Source organism: Sinocyclocheilus rhinocerous, unplaced genomic scaffold, assembly GCF_001515625.1.
Source record: "Sinocyclocheilus rhinocerous isolate Xijiao unplaced genomic scaffold, SAMN03320098_v1.1 scaffold295, whole genome shotgun sequence".
NCBI classification, from domain to species: Eukaryota; Metazoa; Chordata; class Actinopteri; order Cypriniformes; family Cyprinidae; genus Sinocyclocheilus; species Sinocyclocheilus rhinocerous.
The window spans coordinates 294,055-311,030 of NW_015647035.1; the positions used below are offsets into that span (position 1 = coordinate 294,055).

Genomic DNA, 16,976 nt, shown 5'->3' on the forward strand with positions numbered 1-16,976 from the left:
GGTTATGATTTAGCATATAAAGAGCAAAAAAGCAAAACTTTACAGTAAGCTTCAATATGTTAACAATGTTAATTTTTGTATCCAAGTTAAAAATTTACATTAATGTGTTAAGAACAACATGTTTAACTATTAACCTAGATTACAGTTTTTAACAACTGTTAGGACCCATGAATTTTTCAAAAATTCGCACAGTGAGTACAACAGCCGTTTATGTGAGCTAAACTTTGGCACAAAATGCATTCAGTGACTACATCTTTCTGTGGAGTTTTTCTCACTCAGAAACAACAACCACCAAAACTCGATGTACCTACAGGCCAATTTGCTATGCGATATTTCTACAGTAATATGATCCTGAAATGTATTACAAATCTAAAAATGAAATGCTATCAAAACAGATTTAGCTGAACACCTACACAGGTGTTAGTCTTTCAATTCATTATCATCTATACAAAAGGGAAAACAGAATAATTTTGTACTGTAATGACACTATGGACCATGTTACATATAATGGTTGATTTGAGACATGTATAAAATGTTTTGGTAGTTTTAGTGCATTTTGTTTGTGAAATTTACTGTTGGCCAAGCTGAAGAGTTTTGAAGCAGTGACCCGTTTCAAAAATATGTCCTAGCAATTGTAAATAATAATAAAGTATTGTCTATTGTTAGTTCATAATGAAGTCAATTCACCCTTATTGTAAAGTGTTAACTTTGGAAAAAAAATTGGTAAATAAAACTGCAAAATTCTAACCAATGTCAAATATTTTTTGCTTTGTTTTGTTTTAAAATCAGATACTTTTTTTTTCTTTTTTACAATTTTATTAAGTTTCCCAATCTTACTAGATACCAAAACTGCTGGACAAGTTTAAGTTGAGCCTCACCCGTGTGATAATAGCTGCTTTTGTTCTGGAGACGCTAACGAACCATTTTTATAACGTCTTTTTCCTAGTGCTTGGCGTTGCCAGCATTGGTCCTGTTACTATGGCGACAGACATTTTAAAACGGTTTGAACAATGGGGATTGAGTTGCACAGTAGGCTTCTGTTGCAGTCGGTTTGGATGCTGGGGAGTAATGCAAGTAAGGTAAGGGCTCATTTCAACATCTATAAAGTGCTTACCAGAAATAAATCTCGAACACCATTGCCTGCATTGTTGCCCAAATGACTTGCCTGAATTTCTTGCAGTACAAGGAATCTGAACTCACATGGACCTGGACATTAAACGGACTAGAAGATCTATGCACAAGTGTAAACTTAATGGCATTCAAGACACGCAGCAGGACAGTGACAAACCAATTCCTGATAAGTTGGGCACCTGTCAGCCAGAAGCCATCAGCAGTGAAATGCAATCGAACGACAAAGAGGTGCTTTTTAGTCGGTGGAAGAAAGGACAAGAAGTCCCTTCTAAATCCCAGCATGCTGCAGCGGATACGCTTGAAAACAGGTTCTTGAAAGTGCGACAGAGTTCACTGCAAAATACAAATGGAAATGTCAATCAAGATTTTAATGAGCAGACAATGGAATCCCTACAAAGAATTCTAGCAGGAGCAGATTTGTTGAAAAAAGAAGAGGCTACGATGAGTATCCCTGGGTCAAAATATGATTTCCAGATGGATCATAACTCTAAAGCCTTACATCTGCCCTTCGGTTACTTTATTAGATCTAATTCAACAAGATCTGTTGAATGTTCCTCAAACCCACCCAAAGTCATTTTGAAGGAAATATCAAAGGGCCGAGAAAAAAGCAGAGCCGACAAGAAGAGCAAACATCTCGACTTCTTTGAGGTTGTAAAGGAGCAACTGCAACAGAAGGACTTGGAGAATCAACATCTTGTCCATTTGTTGTTGGTCAAGCAACAAGAACTGAAGGATATTAAAGAGATGTCAAAGCAAAAGGAGAAGGAAACCCAACTTATTACTGAGAAGCTGAAGTGTGAGGAACAGAAAAACACCGAAATCACCACCAGGTTTGAGCAAACCTCTGAAGATTTGAAGAAGGAACTCGCTGAAGCCAAAATTAACAACAAAACTACTATGAAACAGCTTAAAGCACTGCTGGAGAAATACGAGCGCCTCAAAACACGTGCTAACGCCATGAAGGACCAACTCAACGTGGAACTCAATGAGAAAAAGAGCTGTCAAAAATCATTCAAGAAGCTTCAGCAGATGTTTCAAGAGCTGCTAACCAAGCAGAAACGTCTGGAGGAGCAAAGAGATGCAGCAGGACGAGATCTCGCTTTGTGTAGAGAGACGCTGCGGATGATGGACGCCGAACACAAGAAGAACATCAGCATTAATCGGAGACTCGAGGAGGAGGCATCAGCCATGAAAAGTGAATCTGCAAACCTCAGAGAACATTTATGTAAAGCTCAGGAGAAGAACAAGGAGCACATGCAGGCGGCTCGTTCCAAAGAGTCTGACAATAAGAAGAATGTCAAGGAATTTCAGGACACGATTGAAAAACTGAACGCCGAGTTGGAAAAGTGCCGAACAGAAAGAGACAAAGCACTTCAACAGGTGGAGACCATGAAATATGAATCGAAACTGATTCGCAACAAGCAGAGAGTGGAGATACTTCAGCTGCAGGAGCAGCAGAAAGCCTGTCTGCAGCAGTCCGATGGTTTGAGAAGAGAGTGTGAGACTTTGATGGAGATGGTCAGTAAACTCAAGAAAGACAAGCAAGTCTTGACAGAGAGGCTGGAGAGCATTCATAAAGAAAAGATGGTGTCGGAGACGGCAAGCACAAAGGAGGGAGAACGACTCCAAGAGGCCATTCGTTTGCTGGAGCGAGAGAGAGAGGTGCTGTTAGCGGAGATGGAAGACTTGCGTAAAGATTACCTCGGCCTCAGTGACAGAATCACACAGAAAATGGGCCACATGGATGCAGCTGATCCTCCCATGACCATCACTGACATCACCACAAACCATCAAAGAAACACTCAGAAGCTCTCAGCCACCAATGATGGAATGATTCCTGATGATGGTATGAGCCCCGATTCCTAAAATACATGACTACTAGTTAAATATTTTGCGTTTTTCTATTTTAAAGCCTAATTTATGATGCAAATTATACGATCAAGGAGTAAAGTTAAGATGAAAAATTCATATGAATTTCTGAATATAGTATTTGTTTTGTCCCTAATTACAGCAGAGCTCAAGCTATGTGAACTCTGACCTGGGGCCCGTTCTTGGTACGTCGCTAACTAGCTGGATTTGATTGTTGATGATTTCGCATGATCTTGGATTGTTTGGTTCTTCGAAGCTCATCCCGGAGTTGCTGTCATAGCAACAGGTCCGTAAACGTAAACTTGCTCGGGAGCAGGCTTATTTCATGTAAACAGGATTAGATCGCATCTTTTTAAGCAGAATTTATATTTAAAATCTGTCCGCTACCACCACTACTTTATTACAAGAGTACCCTATCCAGGGACAATATTTTTTTAAATAATAATTTAAAAATTAATTTAAAGATAATATAATAATGTTGTGTAGTCTTTAATACTACAGACACAGCCAGTTTTACTCACTGAAAGATTTATTTGTCATACAATTATTACTTCATAATTGTATTCGAGTCTTACACACATGCTATACGGATAATGTAGAGTCGTGCATTAATTTGAGTGATGACAGATATTATGGGAGTGGCTTGATGGAGCGCAGGAGATGCAGATAACATGATCTTGACCCTTAAGAAACATTAACTTGCGTAATAAGCGACGTACGAAGAACGGGCCCCTGAAATCTGACACTTCCTCAGTGTCAGTCGATGTCAATGCCACAAATTCATTTGATTAGTGAAGAAGAAATAGAGCAGAATCTAAAATTGAACACCACCATTGAACACCAGAAGTTTGAAGACAGTAAGTTAAGACTTTTTTTTTTTTTTGGAGCAGGAGTGCATTAAATGGACCAAAAAGACAGTAAGTTAAGACTTTTTTTTTTGGAGCAGGAGTGCATTAAATGGACCAAAAATGACAAATACATTAATTGTACAACATATTTCTATTTTAAATAAATGCCGTTTTGAACTTTCTCTACAAAAATGTATCAATGTTTCCACATTTAAGCACTATAGAGTAATAGCTGCTGGAAATTCAGCTTTAAAATAACTTAAAATATATTGTGAATTGTATTCATCTTACCAGCCCCAAACTTCTGACCCAAAGCATACACGTTTATTAAGTCACATGAAGGCATTCATTATAACTGGAATGAAAATATAATCTCATGGTTTCTTCCCTGCAGTGATTCAGGACATAAGAAGAAAACTAGAAGAGGAGAACCAGCAAAAGTGAACTGCTGTTGGTTTTCTACCACCACAGCTATTGTAAAAAATATAACATTTCTGCATCAAGTTCTTTGAAATGCAAATTACAGCCGGTTTAGATAAACATCACATGCTGTATACAAAATTTATTATATTTTGAAAACATGACAAAACAAGAATGTTTGTTCTTACAGTATTCTACAAGGTCAAAGTGCTTTGAAGCGGTTTACATGTACGATTACTATTCAGACAGCTACATATGAAACGTACGAAAGTATTTACAAAAAAGCCAAAATGTGGGATTCTGGTTTTTTTTTTGTGCTAATCCCAAAACAAAAGTTGACATGGCATGAAAAAAAAATGACGTTAAATGTTAAAACTCATAACCAAGGATGGACTTATTAAAAGCAGCAGTGGTCAACATAAAAGTCTAAAATAAAAAAAGATCTCAAACTTTCAGCAGAACCGGCAGGCAGCTTTTAGACTAGTTTATGTTGCTTGATCAGTTTAGGCAGTGGTACCAACTTTTGACTTCAAGTGTCAGTGTTCTCAGGACAGACTGATGTCACCATTGTCATCTTTGGTCTCCATAACTTTAAACACCCCGTCCTTCTCCTGTTTGACACGCTTCATGGCTTGATCTGAAAGGGAAGATTTGATTCATATGAAAGGGGCATTAAAATGTCAAAGCATCACTATAAAAATCACTAAGCAGTGGAATCTACACACATTACAAAGACATTCAGATCTGAGATGTGAAGGGCACTTACTCATTAAATCACTACGGTCCAGCAGGATCTCCAGATCTTTGTCACTGATGACCTTTCCTTTAGTGCCTTTCACTGCCCTGCAAAAGCACGAATCACATCAGAACATTCATTGTGATGCAACTTACAACACAGAATTTGGTAATACTTTGTGATGGATTAAAACTCGTGACAGTCAGATATACAGTATGTATGTCTGTACCTGTCATAATCTCTGGACTTCAGCAGTTCCACAAGCTCATTTAAATCCACACAGCTCTTCGTCTGTTTGAGTTCTGCTTTTGAACCTTTAAACTTATCTAACAAGACGGATATGGGGGGGGTCAGTAGTGTCACAGCAAAAAAAGTAGATATTAAAAATATAATAATAATAAATTGATTCATTTCATCAAATCCAAAGGTTGATAATGCCTCATTTTCTGCAATAGCTACGTACTTTTGTGAATGACCATCTTCTCTAGTTTTCTCTTGGCAGAGGCTCTCTCCAGGATCTTCTCATCAATGGTGTTGGCCGTAATGAGGCGATAAACCATCACAGGCTTTGTTTGCCCAATACGGTGACACCGATCCTGTGCCTGCAAATCTGCCTGGGGATTCTAAAGATGAAATTCATAAAATGTATGCTGACAATGAGGCTTTTCATTCAAATCAAAAATAAAGGGTTAGTTCACCCAAAAATGAAAATTCTGTCATTAATGACTCACCCTCATGTCGTTTCAAACCCGTAAGACCTTCGTTCATCTTCGGAACACAAATGAAGATATTTTTGATGGAATCTGAGAGCTGTGACCCTCCCATAGACAGCAATACAACTGTAATGTTCCCAAGTCCAGAAACGTAGCAAGGAGATCTGTAAAATAATCCATGTGACATCAGGGGTTCAACCGTAATTATACGAAGCTACGAGAATACTTTGTGCGGAAAAAAAACAATGACTTTATTCAACAATTCGTCTCCTCCGCATCACCCTGTAGCGTCATTTTGGAGAATATCCGCTGGACGTAAACAATGTATGCTGTTCTGTGTCAGCTGCGTCACGCAGATATGCTGTTTTCGTTCAGATCAAATCACAAGGTAGGAAACAGATCCGGCGTGACGCAGCTGACACAGAACAGCATACGTTGTTTACATCCAGCTGATATTCTCCAAAATAGCGCTAGAGTCAGGCGGAGGAGACGAATTGTTGAATAAAGTAGTTTTTTTTTTCTTTTGCGCACAAAAAGTATTCTCGTAGCTTCGTATAATTACGGTTGAACCCCTGATGTCACATGGATTATTTTACAGATCTCCTTGCTACGTTTCTGGACTTAGGAACCTTTCAGTTATATTGCTGTCTATGCAGGGTCAAAAATATCTTCATTTGTGATCCGAAGATGAACAAAGGTCTTACGGGTTTGGAACGACATGAGGGTGAGTAATTAATGACAATTTTCATTTTTGGGTGAACTATCCCTTTAATGAAAGAACAGAGGCTTTATCCAACTATTTATTTTGCTTTTAAAGCCAACCAATTTAGAGTGGCCACAAATTAAGAATTTTTCCCTCATTTCAATTAAAACAAAATGAGGGAACAAATTATTACAAAATGGCCATGGTTTAACTAAAATGATGGAACAAATTCTTAATTTCATGGCCACAATGAATATTTTTCATCTGCATGTCATGTGCAGGGCTCCATACAAGTCACATATGAACAGGTTGCACATCTAAAATCATACCCAGTCACTGTCAAATATGATGACTGTGTCAGCAGCTGTGAGGTTGATCCCAAGACCACCAGCCCGAGTGCTTAGGAGGAAGAGGAACACCTCCGGATCAGAAGAAAACGTCTTCATCTGCATGAGAGAAAAATTATAAAAAGCAATTGTCAAATGAGAACAACTCCCACAATATGTAATGTGATTGCAATTTGTATTAACCAACAAACTCAGTAGCCCCTCACTGCAGAACAAAGATCCAGGGGGCGGGGTTGGATCTACATCTAGGGGGTGGAGATTGTAGATTTAGGGGTGGAGATGGGTGGGTTTAGGGATCAGGGGGTGGAGACAGGTAGGTTTAGGTATATGTAAGGTGGGAGGAGTTGGATCTGATCCAGCCACGCCCCCTTGATCTTGTGTTCTGCAGTGAGGACCATCTCAACAAACTGCTGCTCACATTCTCATCTCGGTCTGCATAGCTCATTGACCCATCCAGACGGCTGTAGTCATAACCGCGGAGATAACAATAATCCATTAGAATATCTAATATGGAGGTCATCTGGCTGAAAATCAGCACCTGTTTAAAAAAAGAAAATGTGGATGTAATTGTGTTTGATATGGCTACCACCAAAACATACATTCATGTATCCTTTTATACAGAAAGATGCATTAAAGTGACAGAATCCTGACAAAAGTATCAATTTTTCCACAAAATATTAAACAGCTGTTTTTGATTGTTATAATAATAATAATAATAATAAATGTTTCTTGAGCAGCAAATCAGCATATTAGAATGATTTCTGAAGGATCATGTGACACTGAAGACTGGAGTAATGATGCTGAAAATACAGCTTTGCCATAACAGGAATAAATTACATTTCAAAATATTAAAGGAATTTTAGTATTTCACAATATTACTGTTTTCCTGTGTTTTTGATCAAACAAATGCAGCCTTGGTGAGCATAAGAGACTTCTGCCAAAAATATTAAATATCTTTCAGCCCTAAACTTAAACGTACATCATTTTTATTTAGATGGTTAAATGCGTGCAAAATTTTCTTATAACCACAGTGGAGTTTGACACTCCGATAGAGATGTTAATCATTAAATTGTATGCATGAGAGATTGTGAACTTTACCTTGTGCCCTCTTTTTTTCAGTTCAGGAAGCATTCGGTCCAGGATAAGAAACTTCCCTGATGCTTCCACTAACTGCTCATCAATCTGTACCAGTGAGATGATTATTGCACTCGTTCTGTTGCCAATACCTTCATATCAGATGAGATCATTCCAACTCATGCAAAGTTATGTGTAAAGTACCTTAAATTCTCCAGTGGCAGGGTCCAGAGGATACTCTATCAAGTAAGCATGGTTGCAGCACCTCTTCAGCAGCATCAGTATGTTTTGCAGTTTTAAGTTGACTTGAGCATCAACTGGCATAGACACATCCACCACTGGGCTGGAGCTAAGGAGACCGTAACAATATAATGTCAGAAAGCTCACAGAGTTTAAAGCAGAGGTAAAATTGGTAAATACAAAAAGAGAGACAAACCTTGCCTGACTGTCCATTTCTTTCTGGACCTTCTCTAGGTATTTCTCAAGATCTTTCACAGAGTCAGTGTTTGACTCATAATAGTCCACCACCTTCCTGGTCCTGCGCTTTGGTCGGCCACTGGATGTTAGTGGCACAGGTTCGAAATCAACCTTAAGGAAGTGTCATAACAGATGTTATTAATAATGAAAAAAATAAATACATACTTCAACCACACTCCTCCTGCTAAAACTTTCATTTATTATCTGTTCACACCAAGACAAATATTCAGTGTGATAAACATTTTGATTTGAATGAACAATGAATCTGATCTTTAATGCTAATGCATCTTGTATTTGATGCCGTTTGATAAACACCAGAGCAGATACAAAAATCGAACGGTTGTAAATACTAAATACTGTAGAACTTTCTTCTCCATGACAAGCAGGTGTCAGAAAAGAAAAGTTGCACAGAGCTTTGTGTCCCAGAATAGCTGCAGTGTTTCTTTTTCTAACATTTGTGTTTGTGCAAACAGGCCACTAAATACAACTCACCTTCTCCTGACCCAGCAGCTTTGCTATAGTCTTGTTAACAATGGCCATGTAAAAGGCCTCCTGTTTGTTGGTTAGGGGGGCGTACACTACAATCTCTTTCTTAGGGGGAACCTCCAGTGTGACGTCTGACTTTAGTCTTCTCAGAAGGAAGGGTGTGAGGATCTGAAAACATTAAAATGACATTAAAACCAAAAGCAAAGAACAGAACAATTGTAAATGCTTTTAATGCTCAGCCTATATCTAACTTAAGACCATTTAAAATGTACATTTTGGACAATGTCCACAAAACATTGTGGTGAAGATACCTGATGAAGCATGTGAAGGATATTCTGCTCGCGCTCATTAGCCACAATGTTTTCTGCATCTGAAGTGATGGTGCTAATGTCAAACCATGATTCAAAACTGAGGGGAGAAAAGGAAAAAACAACAACATAACTTTTGATTTTGAGTCAAGAGAATCCTCTATTCTTTATACTGAGGAGATCAGTATCATGAATTCCCTTTGCAATTGATTTCTTACCTCTTCAGGTCATCAAACACATCTGGAAGGAGGAAGTTGAGGAGAGACCACAGCTCTGACAGGTTATTCTGCAGGGGGGTTCCTGTCAGCAGTAGTTTGTTGTCAGTCATCAGCATCTTTAGTTCTTGCACCAGCCGACAGTTCAGGTTTTTAATCCTGTGGCCCTCATCCACAATCATATAGTTCCAGTGGAAACGCTGTGGAGACAAACATGAGAACACTCCATTCATGCACTTCAAAACTGCTTTGTGCTTATCAGGATTCAAATTTGATGTTATAAATTCACCACTTTTGCATAAATCTTCGCTTAAGTGGCAGAATGGGCAGAATTACATTCATGAAAGACTGAACGTATACTCTTTTCCCGATGAACTGTGCACAAGACAAATTTTGTATGCAAGTAAAACAATGCAATGCCAGATCTGTTTACCTGTAGAATCTTCCTGTCTCTCATGGCTATTTCAAAAGATGTAACAACAACAGGACACATTCTGAAAGGCCCCTGCGGCTGACGAATCTTTTTCACCAGGTCCATCCTCTCTTTTTGTGGACCGTGATACAGCAGGACAGACACCTTAAACATTGAAAACAAGAACGAAAGAGTCAGTCAATCTACAGAAACCTCTCAAACTGTTGGCATTTTTCAAAGCAATCATTTCAATAAAGATGAACAACAGTTATTGTTTCACACCTCTGGGGTGAAGCGCTTGAATTCTGAGATCCAGTTTGGAAGAGTGGACAATGGAGCCACAACTAGAAAGGGCCCAAGGACCTTCTTCTCAACCATCATTGCAATATGGGCGATGCACTGTATGGTCTTCCCAAGACCCATTTCATCAGCCAGGATACCATTGATACCATTCTCCCACAGCATCTGCAAAGCAGACAGACACGTTTATTAGCTATTATACAAACATAATACATTCACCCAACATCCTTGTTTTGCAACTCACAAGTATAAGAGATGTGTTTGGTTTTCCCTTTTTAGGCTGTTCAGAGGATACACACAATATTAAAGGGGTCCCTATTATGCTCTTTTACAAAGTCTTGATTTTGATAACTTTGCATATCTTTTTTATGCTCAAACAGAAACATTACAGACTAACTAAAGTTGAAAAAGTGAAAAAGCATAATAGGACCCCTTTAAAATGAATATTTAATCCAGTTCTAAATCCAGACACTGGAGAATAAATATACTGCCCTCTGCTGGTCATCTACACATTCAGGTCTGCTCACATACCCTTAGCCACTCTATGCCTTCCACCTGGTACAACCTCATCACACCCCCAGTGAAGAGTTTGGGCTGCTGTGCAGGCACAGGTTGGCCATTCACGGTTCTTTCTAGATCCAGCATCTGCTTGCTATTTTCCCGCAAAGTCTCAGACAGCCGGCCTTTAATATCAGAATTGGTGTCGCTCATCTTCTCTATATCCTCAGCTTCCAGTTTTACTGATGAATGAGCCTCCTTCAGAAAAGAAATCAAAAAAAGAAAAACAGTATTAAGACAACAATGTTCAAATTCAATAATTACATTATTAAATATTATAACAATAACATGTAATTTAATAAAATGTTGTTAACTAGTGCAACTGTAGTTTGTATATGGTTGCCAAGAAATGTATAAACTTGGCATTAATAAAGAATGTGAGCTCACAGATGTGTTTTATCAGCATTTTACAACAGTTTCAATAAAGATAATACTGACTTCACAATGTCTGATGGCACAATAAAATATAAAACTTTACCTCTTCCAATTTTGGTTTTTTGGCTTTTGAGAGAATTTCCTTAAAGAGAAAAAAAAAATCCACATCAGTAACATAACAGACATTAATGGTGTCACTGAAAAACAAACTACACTGAAGACTCACCTCTTTGGTCATAACATCTGCGATTTTGTAATCATCTTCCCTTTCACGCTTTTTTCTTTCAACTTCACATGTAACAAACAGATCAGAATTATTGACTGCACATCAGACATCTTACTTTTTTATATTTTAATATTACAGGATCACAATTAATACCCTGTATTGAAATGCAATCTTTGAATCCTACCTTTTACAGTCTTTTTATCATTTCCCTGTGGGGGAAAAATAAACCATGAAATTTGAGAATTACAACTCGTTTATCCATCTTTTTCTACATGGAGAAAAATGTAATAAAGCATGAACCCAAACTTACCTTTTGCTTCTGACTAGCAGCTTTCTTTTCCAGTCTCTCTTTTTTAATTCTTTCCTGTATTTAAAAACAAAAAAGTAAATCAAAATGGAATTATCAATTACTTCACAAGCACAATTGCAATGTCAATAATACAGCTGATATTGTGAGCATTCTGCAACTCTCTATCATTAAGAACTGAAAGAATAAGAACTCGACAATCATTGAATTTTCATTCACCTTAATTTTCAATGCAGAAATAAGCCATTTTCTGTGAAAGTGTGAGACTTTATTCATTAGCCACTATAGGTAAATAACTATAGAATAATAGTGCAGTAAGAGCAAAACTATTTGCGTTACAAAATAGTGCATTTATGCTTATAAATATATAGACAATAAATTAAAACAACAGGATAAATACCAGTCAGCAATATAAAACAGACTGTTTTTGTACAGTAAAATAACTGCAGGTGAATGACACCAGAAGCTTTGCACATTCAAGTTACAATGGCCGTATTCGCTCTTAAGTTAAAAATAAGGTGGATAGTTAAGTGGATTTCACAAATGCTTCCAGGAAGAGCGTAAAGGAAAGAGGCTGGTTTTAAAAGGGTCATATGATGCGATTTAAATTTTTCCTTTCTCTTTGGAGTGTTACAAGCTCTTGGTGCATAAAAAAGATCTGTAAAGTTGCAAAGACTAAAGTCTCAAATCCAAAGAGATATTCTTTATAAAAGTTAAGAGTCAACCACGCCTACCTAAAACGGCTCGTTCTAACACGCCCCCACATACCTACATCACATGCAACAAATGCCTCGTTTATAATGGGTTTTAATGTTTTTGTCTCGTCACTCCGGCCAGACAGGGCATCATCAACAGTATGGTGAGGGGCGTAACATTTCGGTCACACGCTTGAGGTATTCGGCCAATCACAACGCACTGGATAGCTGGCCAATCACAGCACACCTCGCTTTTTCAGACCGATGAGCTAACTAAAAATCGAGGCGTTTCAGAAAGGCGGGGCATAGAGGAGAAACAATAATGTACAGTATGTGGAAATTAATGTGTTTTTTTAACCTTAAACCGCATAAACATTTAATTACATCAAATACACAAAATAATGTTCTTTTTAGCAACATCATATGACCCCTTTAAATCTACCCTGATCTTTACAGCCTTAAATTAAAAGAAACCGGACACTATCTAACTTCACAACAGGGGCAGGTGGTGCAGAGCCCTGGCGGCATTCGATTTGCTTCTTCACAGCCCTCTGCTCGCAAACATCTGCTTCCGTGCCACTTCACCAGATAAACGTCCTTTTGTGACAGCTCTTTCCTGTCTTTAAACAAAATACTCACATCTTGCTGCTGCTGTTCCATCTTTGTGAGCAGAAACTTTGAGTAAATGTTGCTTTTCTCCAAAAGGTGCTGAAGTCTTCTGAAGCGCATTTCTTGAGAATCTTTCTCCCACGACTGTCTGGCCTGTTAAAACAGCATGCAGTTATTAATATAGACATTTGCTGATAAAGTGAACCTCAGATTCCAGTGTAAATTATACTTAATTTATAAAAATAGAGATTTTTGCAAAACAGGGCAACAGGGAGACTCAAGGGTCCCACACTTAAAAAAAAAAAAAACATTTCTAATTACTGTTCATTACGTTAATAATACTGACTAAGGATACAATATCACTTTATAGGGATTGCATACATAAAAACTAATTTTGCCTTATGGCTTTCCCATGTGTGGGAAAGCCGTTTACCTCTTCCATCATTTCTCTTTCTTTCTTCTCTCCCTCCTCCACTAAATGCTTCTCCTCCTCCTCCATCTCCTTTGTAATGACAATCTCTCCATGCTGGCTTTTTTCTGTAAAATGCAGGGGATTACTGAAATTAGACTGAAGGCTGCATGGGCTTGCACAGGCAGGTCTGCCACCATGCACTGCGAATAGTGTTGACCTACCACTAGTGCTCTCCTCCACTGCAGTACCTTCTGGCTCTTCAGATTCGTTGGGTTTGGGGCAGTGAGGAGACACACTGCGTGTTTCTTCTTTGACAATGCTACAACATGTGAACATGTAGTCAATAATGGAATACGGCTCTGCCAACAACTCATACCTAATGCACATTAGACACACTTACCCACTCATTTCTGCTGCTTTCTGGGTAAAACGGCTGTAGAATTAAACTCTATTGTCCACGTCTCTCAAACCTCGCCAAACGTCTGCAGTGCAGTTTAGTATGCAGAGCAAATATGTCTATAACTAATGACCCAATTACCTAACACACAACAAAGACACAAGCGTTTTGTAACCGCAGAACGGAATGCATATAGTATAAATGCACCCGAATTGAGGCTTTTTCTTCGCAAAATATACAATTATACAACCACTCTGGTAAAAGCTGAGGTCCAGTCACGCAGCCGGTAAACACACCAACCTCGCGCCTGCTGCAACGTGAACTTCGTGGAGCTGGGCGCGAGGCGTTTCGCGCCACTGTGGACCAAACCATTACAGCTCACATTTGGAGGGGGGCAGGTCTAACTTTGCTTGTTTAATGATTCGCTTTATTGCAATAATAAATCAACATATTGATTCAGACCGTAAAAAGTAAACACTCTAAAGACACTGGAGGCTTCTTCTCGCCAACAACATTCTAAATAAGTCGAAAGGTTTGAGACCTATTAATATCCACCCCTTATACTACGGTGCGTATGCAAACAGCCTAGTTGATATTTCCCGCGAAAGTACAGTTCATTCAGTGAAAACATATTTTATTAGATTGTAAAAGGTATGAAGAAGAAAGAAGGGAGTTAGAAACACAAGTTGGAAAACAAAACATGACAGTGGGAAATCTGCTAGGAAAAACAATGTCTAGGGAAATACATAGTCTCCTAATGAATTATTTGAAAATACTGGGATAAGTGAAATAATTTAATAGATAAGATAGATAAAATATATAGGGGGAAAAAAAATATATATATATTTTTATAATTTTTTATTTTTTTCTCTCCTTGTCCTTTCTTTCAAAGTACTGCCCACACTCCAGTCCAGTAGGTGGCGGTAAATGCACCTTTAAGGCCTGTTAAAACAGCATGCAGTTATTAATATAGACATTTGCTGATAAAGTGAACCTCAGATTCCAGTGTAAATTATACTTAATTTATAAAAATAGAGATTTTTGCAAAACAGGGCAACAGGGAGACTCAAGGGTCCCACACTTAAAAAAAAAAAAAACATTTCTAATTACTGTTCATTACGTTAATAATACTGACTAAGGATACAATATCACTTTATAGGGATTGCATACATAAAAACTAATTTTGCCTTATGGCTTTCCCATGTGTGGGAAAGCCGTTTACCTCTTCCATCATTTCTCTTTCTTTCTTCTCTCCCTCCTCCACTAAATGCTCCTCCTCCTCCTCCATCTCCTTTGTAATGACAATCTCTCCATGCTGGCTTTTTTCTGTAAAATGCAGGGGATTACTGAAATTAGACTGAAGGCTGCATGGGCTTGCACAGGCAGGTCTGCCACCATGCACTGCGAATAGTGTTGACCTACCACTAGTGCTCTCCTCCACTGCAGTACCTTCTGGCTCTTCAGATTCGTTGGGTTTGGGGCAGTGAGGAGACACACTGCGTGTTTCTTCTTTGACAATGCTACAACATGTGAACATGTAGTCAATAATGGAATACGGCTCTGCCAACAACTCATACCTAATGCACATTAGACACACTTACCCACTCATTTCTGCTGCTTTCTGGGTAAAACGGCTGTAGAATTAAACTCTATTGTCCACGTCTCTCAAACCTCGCCAAACGTCTGCAGTGCAGTTTAGTATGCAGAGCAAATATGTCTATAACTAATGACCCAATTACCTAACACACAACAAAGACACAAGCGTTTTGTAACCGCAGAACGGAATGCATATAGTATAAATGCACCCGAATTGAGGCTTTTTCTTCGCAAAATATACAATTATACAACCACTCTGGTAAAAGCTGAGGTCCAGTCACGCAGCCGGTAAACACACCAACCTCGCGCCTGCTGCAACGTGAACTTCGTGGAGCTGGGCGCGAGGCGTTTCGCGCCACTGTGGACCAAACCATTACAGCTCACATTTGGAGGGGGGCAGGTCTAACTTTGCTTGTTTAATGATTCGCTTTATTGCAATAATAAATCAACATATTGATTCAGACCGTAAAAAGTAAACACTCTAAAGACACTGGAGGCTTCTTCTCGCCAACAACATTCTAAATAAGTCGAAAGGTTTGAGACCTATTAATATCCACCCCTTATACTACGGTGCGTATGCAAACAGCCTAGTTGATATTTCCCGCGAAAGTACAGTTCATTCAGTGAAAACATATTTTATTAGATTGTAAAAGGTATGAAGAAGAAAGAAGGGAGTTAGAAACACAAGTTGGAAAACAAAACATGACAGTGGGAAATCTGCTAGGAAAAACAATGTCTAGGGAAATACATAGTCTCCTAATGAATTATTTGAAAATACTGGGATAAGTGAAATAATTTAATAGATAAGATAGATAAAATATATAGGGGGAAAAAATATATATATATATTTTTATAATTTTTTATTTTTTTCTCTCCTTGTCCTTTCTTTCAAAGTACTGCCCACACGCCAGTCCAGTAAGTAGCGGTAAATGCAAATTTAAGTTGGTTTGCCAACCGCCAATAAAATTAAAAGAAGAAGAAGAAGAAGTTCATTCAGTGCAAAGTGAGGTTTCTGTGTTGAGGTTCAGAGTATTGTTTGATCTATCCGGCACACACACACACACGTTTACTTAGCTATTTGTTATTATATACAGATAGTTATACACTTGTTAGCCTAAACCCACCCCTATACCCTCACAGAACACTTTCTGCATTTTTACAATTTGAAAAAAAAAAAATGTTTACTTTATTTTTTATACCAGTTTCACAAATGAGGATGTCCCCAAATTGAGGTTTTTGGCGATTTTGTCAGGTTTTGCTCACTTTTGGGTACAAATTTGTCCCCAAAAATATGGTTAAGTAGGTACACACACACACACACACACACGAGTATTTATGTAGAGCTGTTTAGTCTTAACGCCCTAAAACATTTTCAATCGACGGTTTCCCTCAAGGAACTTCATATGGGGTAACTTGCATTTCTAGAAACAAAGTGCATTCAGATTCGCAGAACAAAGCGTGAAAATCTCCGAAGATATCCACATTTTACTCATACACTGAAATCCGCTATTCTTAAAAGCCCACGAGAAGTTCCTGCTGAGGCGGCTGAACATCTCTGTTGGAGGTGGAACGCTCAAACCTGTTTGGAAGATGCAAATAGTAAAGTAGAGCTCGATGCACTACCTGGGTCACGTTCTGTCAGATCTGGCAGTGCTCTCATCAATTTTACTACAACGTAAAAAATATGTAAATAGGCTACTATGAAAGAACATGACAAAGTATCATTAATTAGAGCAACGAGAGGTGGTACTCCGCTTCATGA

The 16,976-nt window shown here is 38.4% G+C and overlaps 2 protein-coding genes across 9 annotated transcripts; one reads left to right on the top strand and one right to left on the bottom strand.

Annotated features, from left to right (window-relative positions):
• The first annotated feature begins 898 nt into the window (after positions 1–898).
• On the top strand, positions 899–4,625 carry LOC107708409 (coiled-coil domain-containing protein 110-like). Its single transcript, XM_016512622.1, has 2 exons — positions 899–2,977; positions 4,243–4,625. The coding sequence occupies exons 1-2, from the start codon at positions 1,201–1,203 to the stop codon at positions 4,290–4,292; spliced, it is 1,827 nt and encodes a 608-aa protein (XP_016368108.1). The 5' UTR covers positions 899–1,200; the 3' UTR covers positions 4,293–4,625.
• LOC107708407 (lymphocyte-specific helicase-like) lies at positions 4,393–15,535 on the bottom strand. 8 transcript variants are annotated; one of them, XM_016512621.1, is made up of 24 exons: positions 13,919–13,938; positions 13,622–13,759; positions 13,443–13,540; positions 13,243–13,346; positions 12,840–12,962; positions 11,509–11,562; positions 11,383–11,407; positions 11,199–11,260; positions 11,076–11,114; positions 10,571–10,795; positions 10,022–10,204; positions 9,761–9,904; positions 9,331–9,527; positions 9,116–9,212; positions 8,811–8,972; positions 8,278–8,429; positions 8,046–8,190; positions 7,866–7,949; positions 7,186–7,305; positions 6,750–6,866; positions 5,468–5,627; positions 5,234–5,330; positions 5,035–5,111; positions 4,393–4,905 (listed from the first exon to the last, which is right to left on the bottom strand). In XM_016512621.1, the coding sequence occupies exons 2-24, from the start codon at positions 13,627–13,629 to the stop codon at positions 4,814–4,816; spliced, it is 2,565 nt and encodes an 854-aa protein (XP_016368107.1). In that variant the 5' UTR covers positions 13,630–13,759; positions 13,919–13,938; the 3' UTR covers positions 4,393–4,813. The 8 variants fall into 8 exon arrangements, with proteins under 8 accessions (XP_016368107.1, XP_016368106.1, XP_016368105.1 ...); XM_016512620.1 differs by lacking the exon at positions 13,919–13,938 and adding an exon at positions 13,869–13,915; XM_016512619.1 differs by lacking the exon at positions 13,919–13,938 and adding an exon at positions 13,858–13,907.
• Between the last annotated feature and the right edge of the window lie 1,441 nt (positions 15,536–16,976).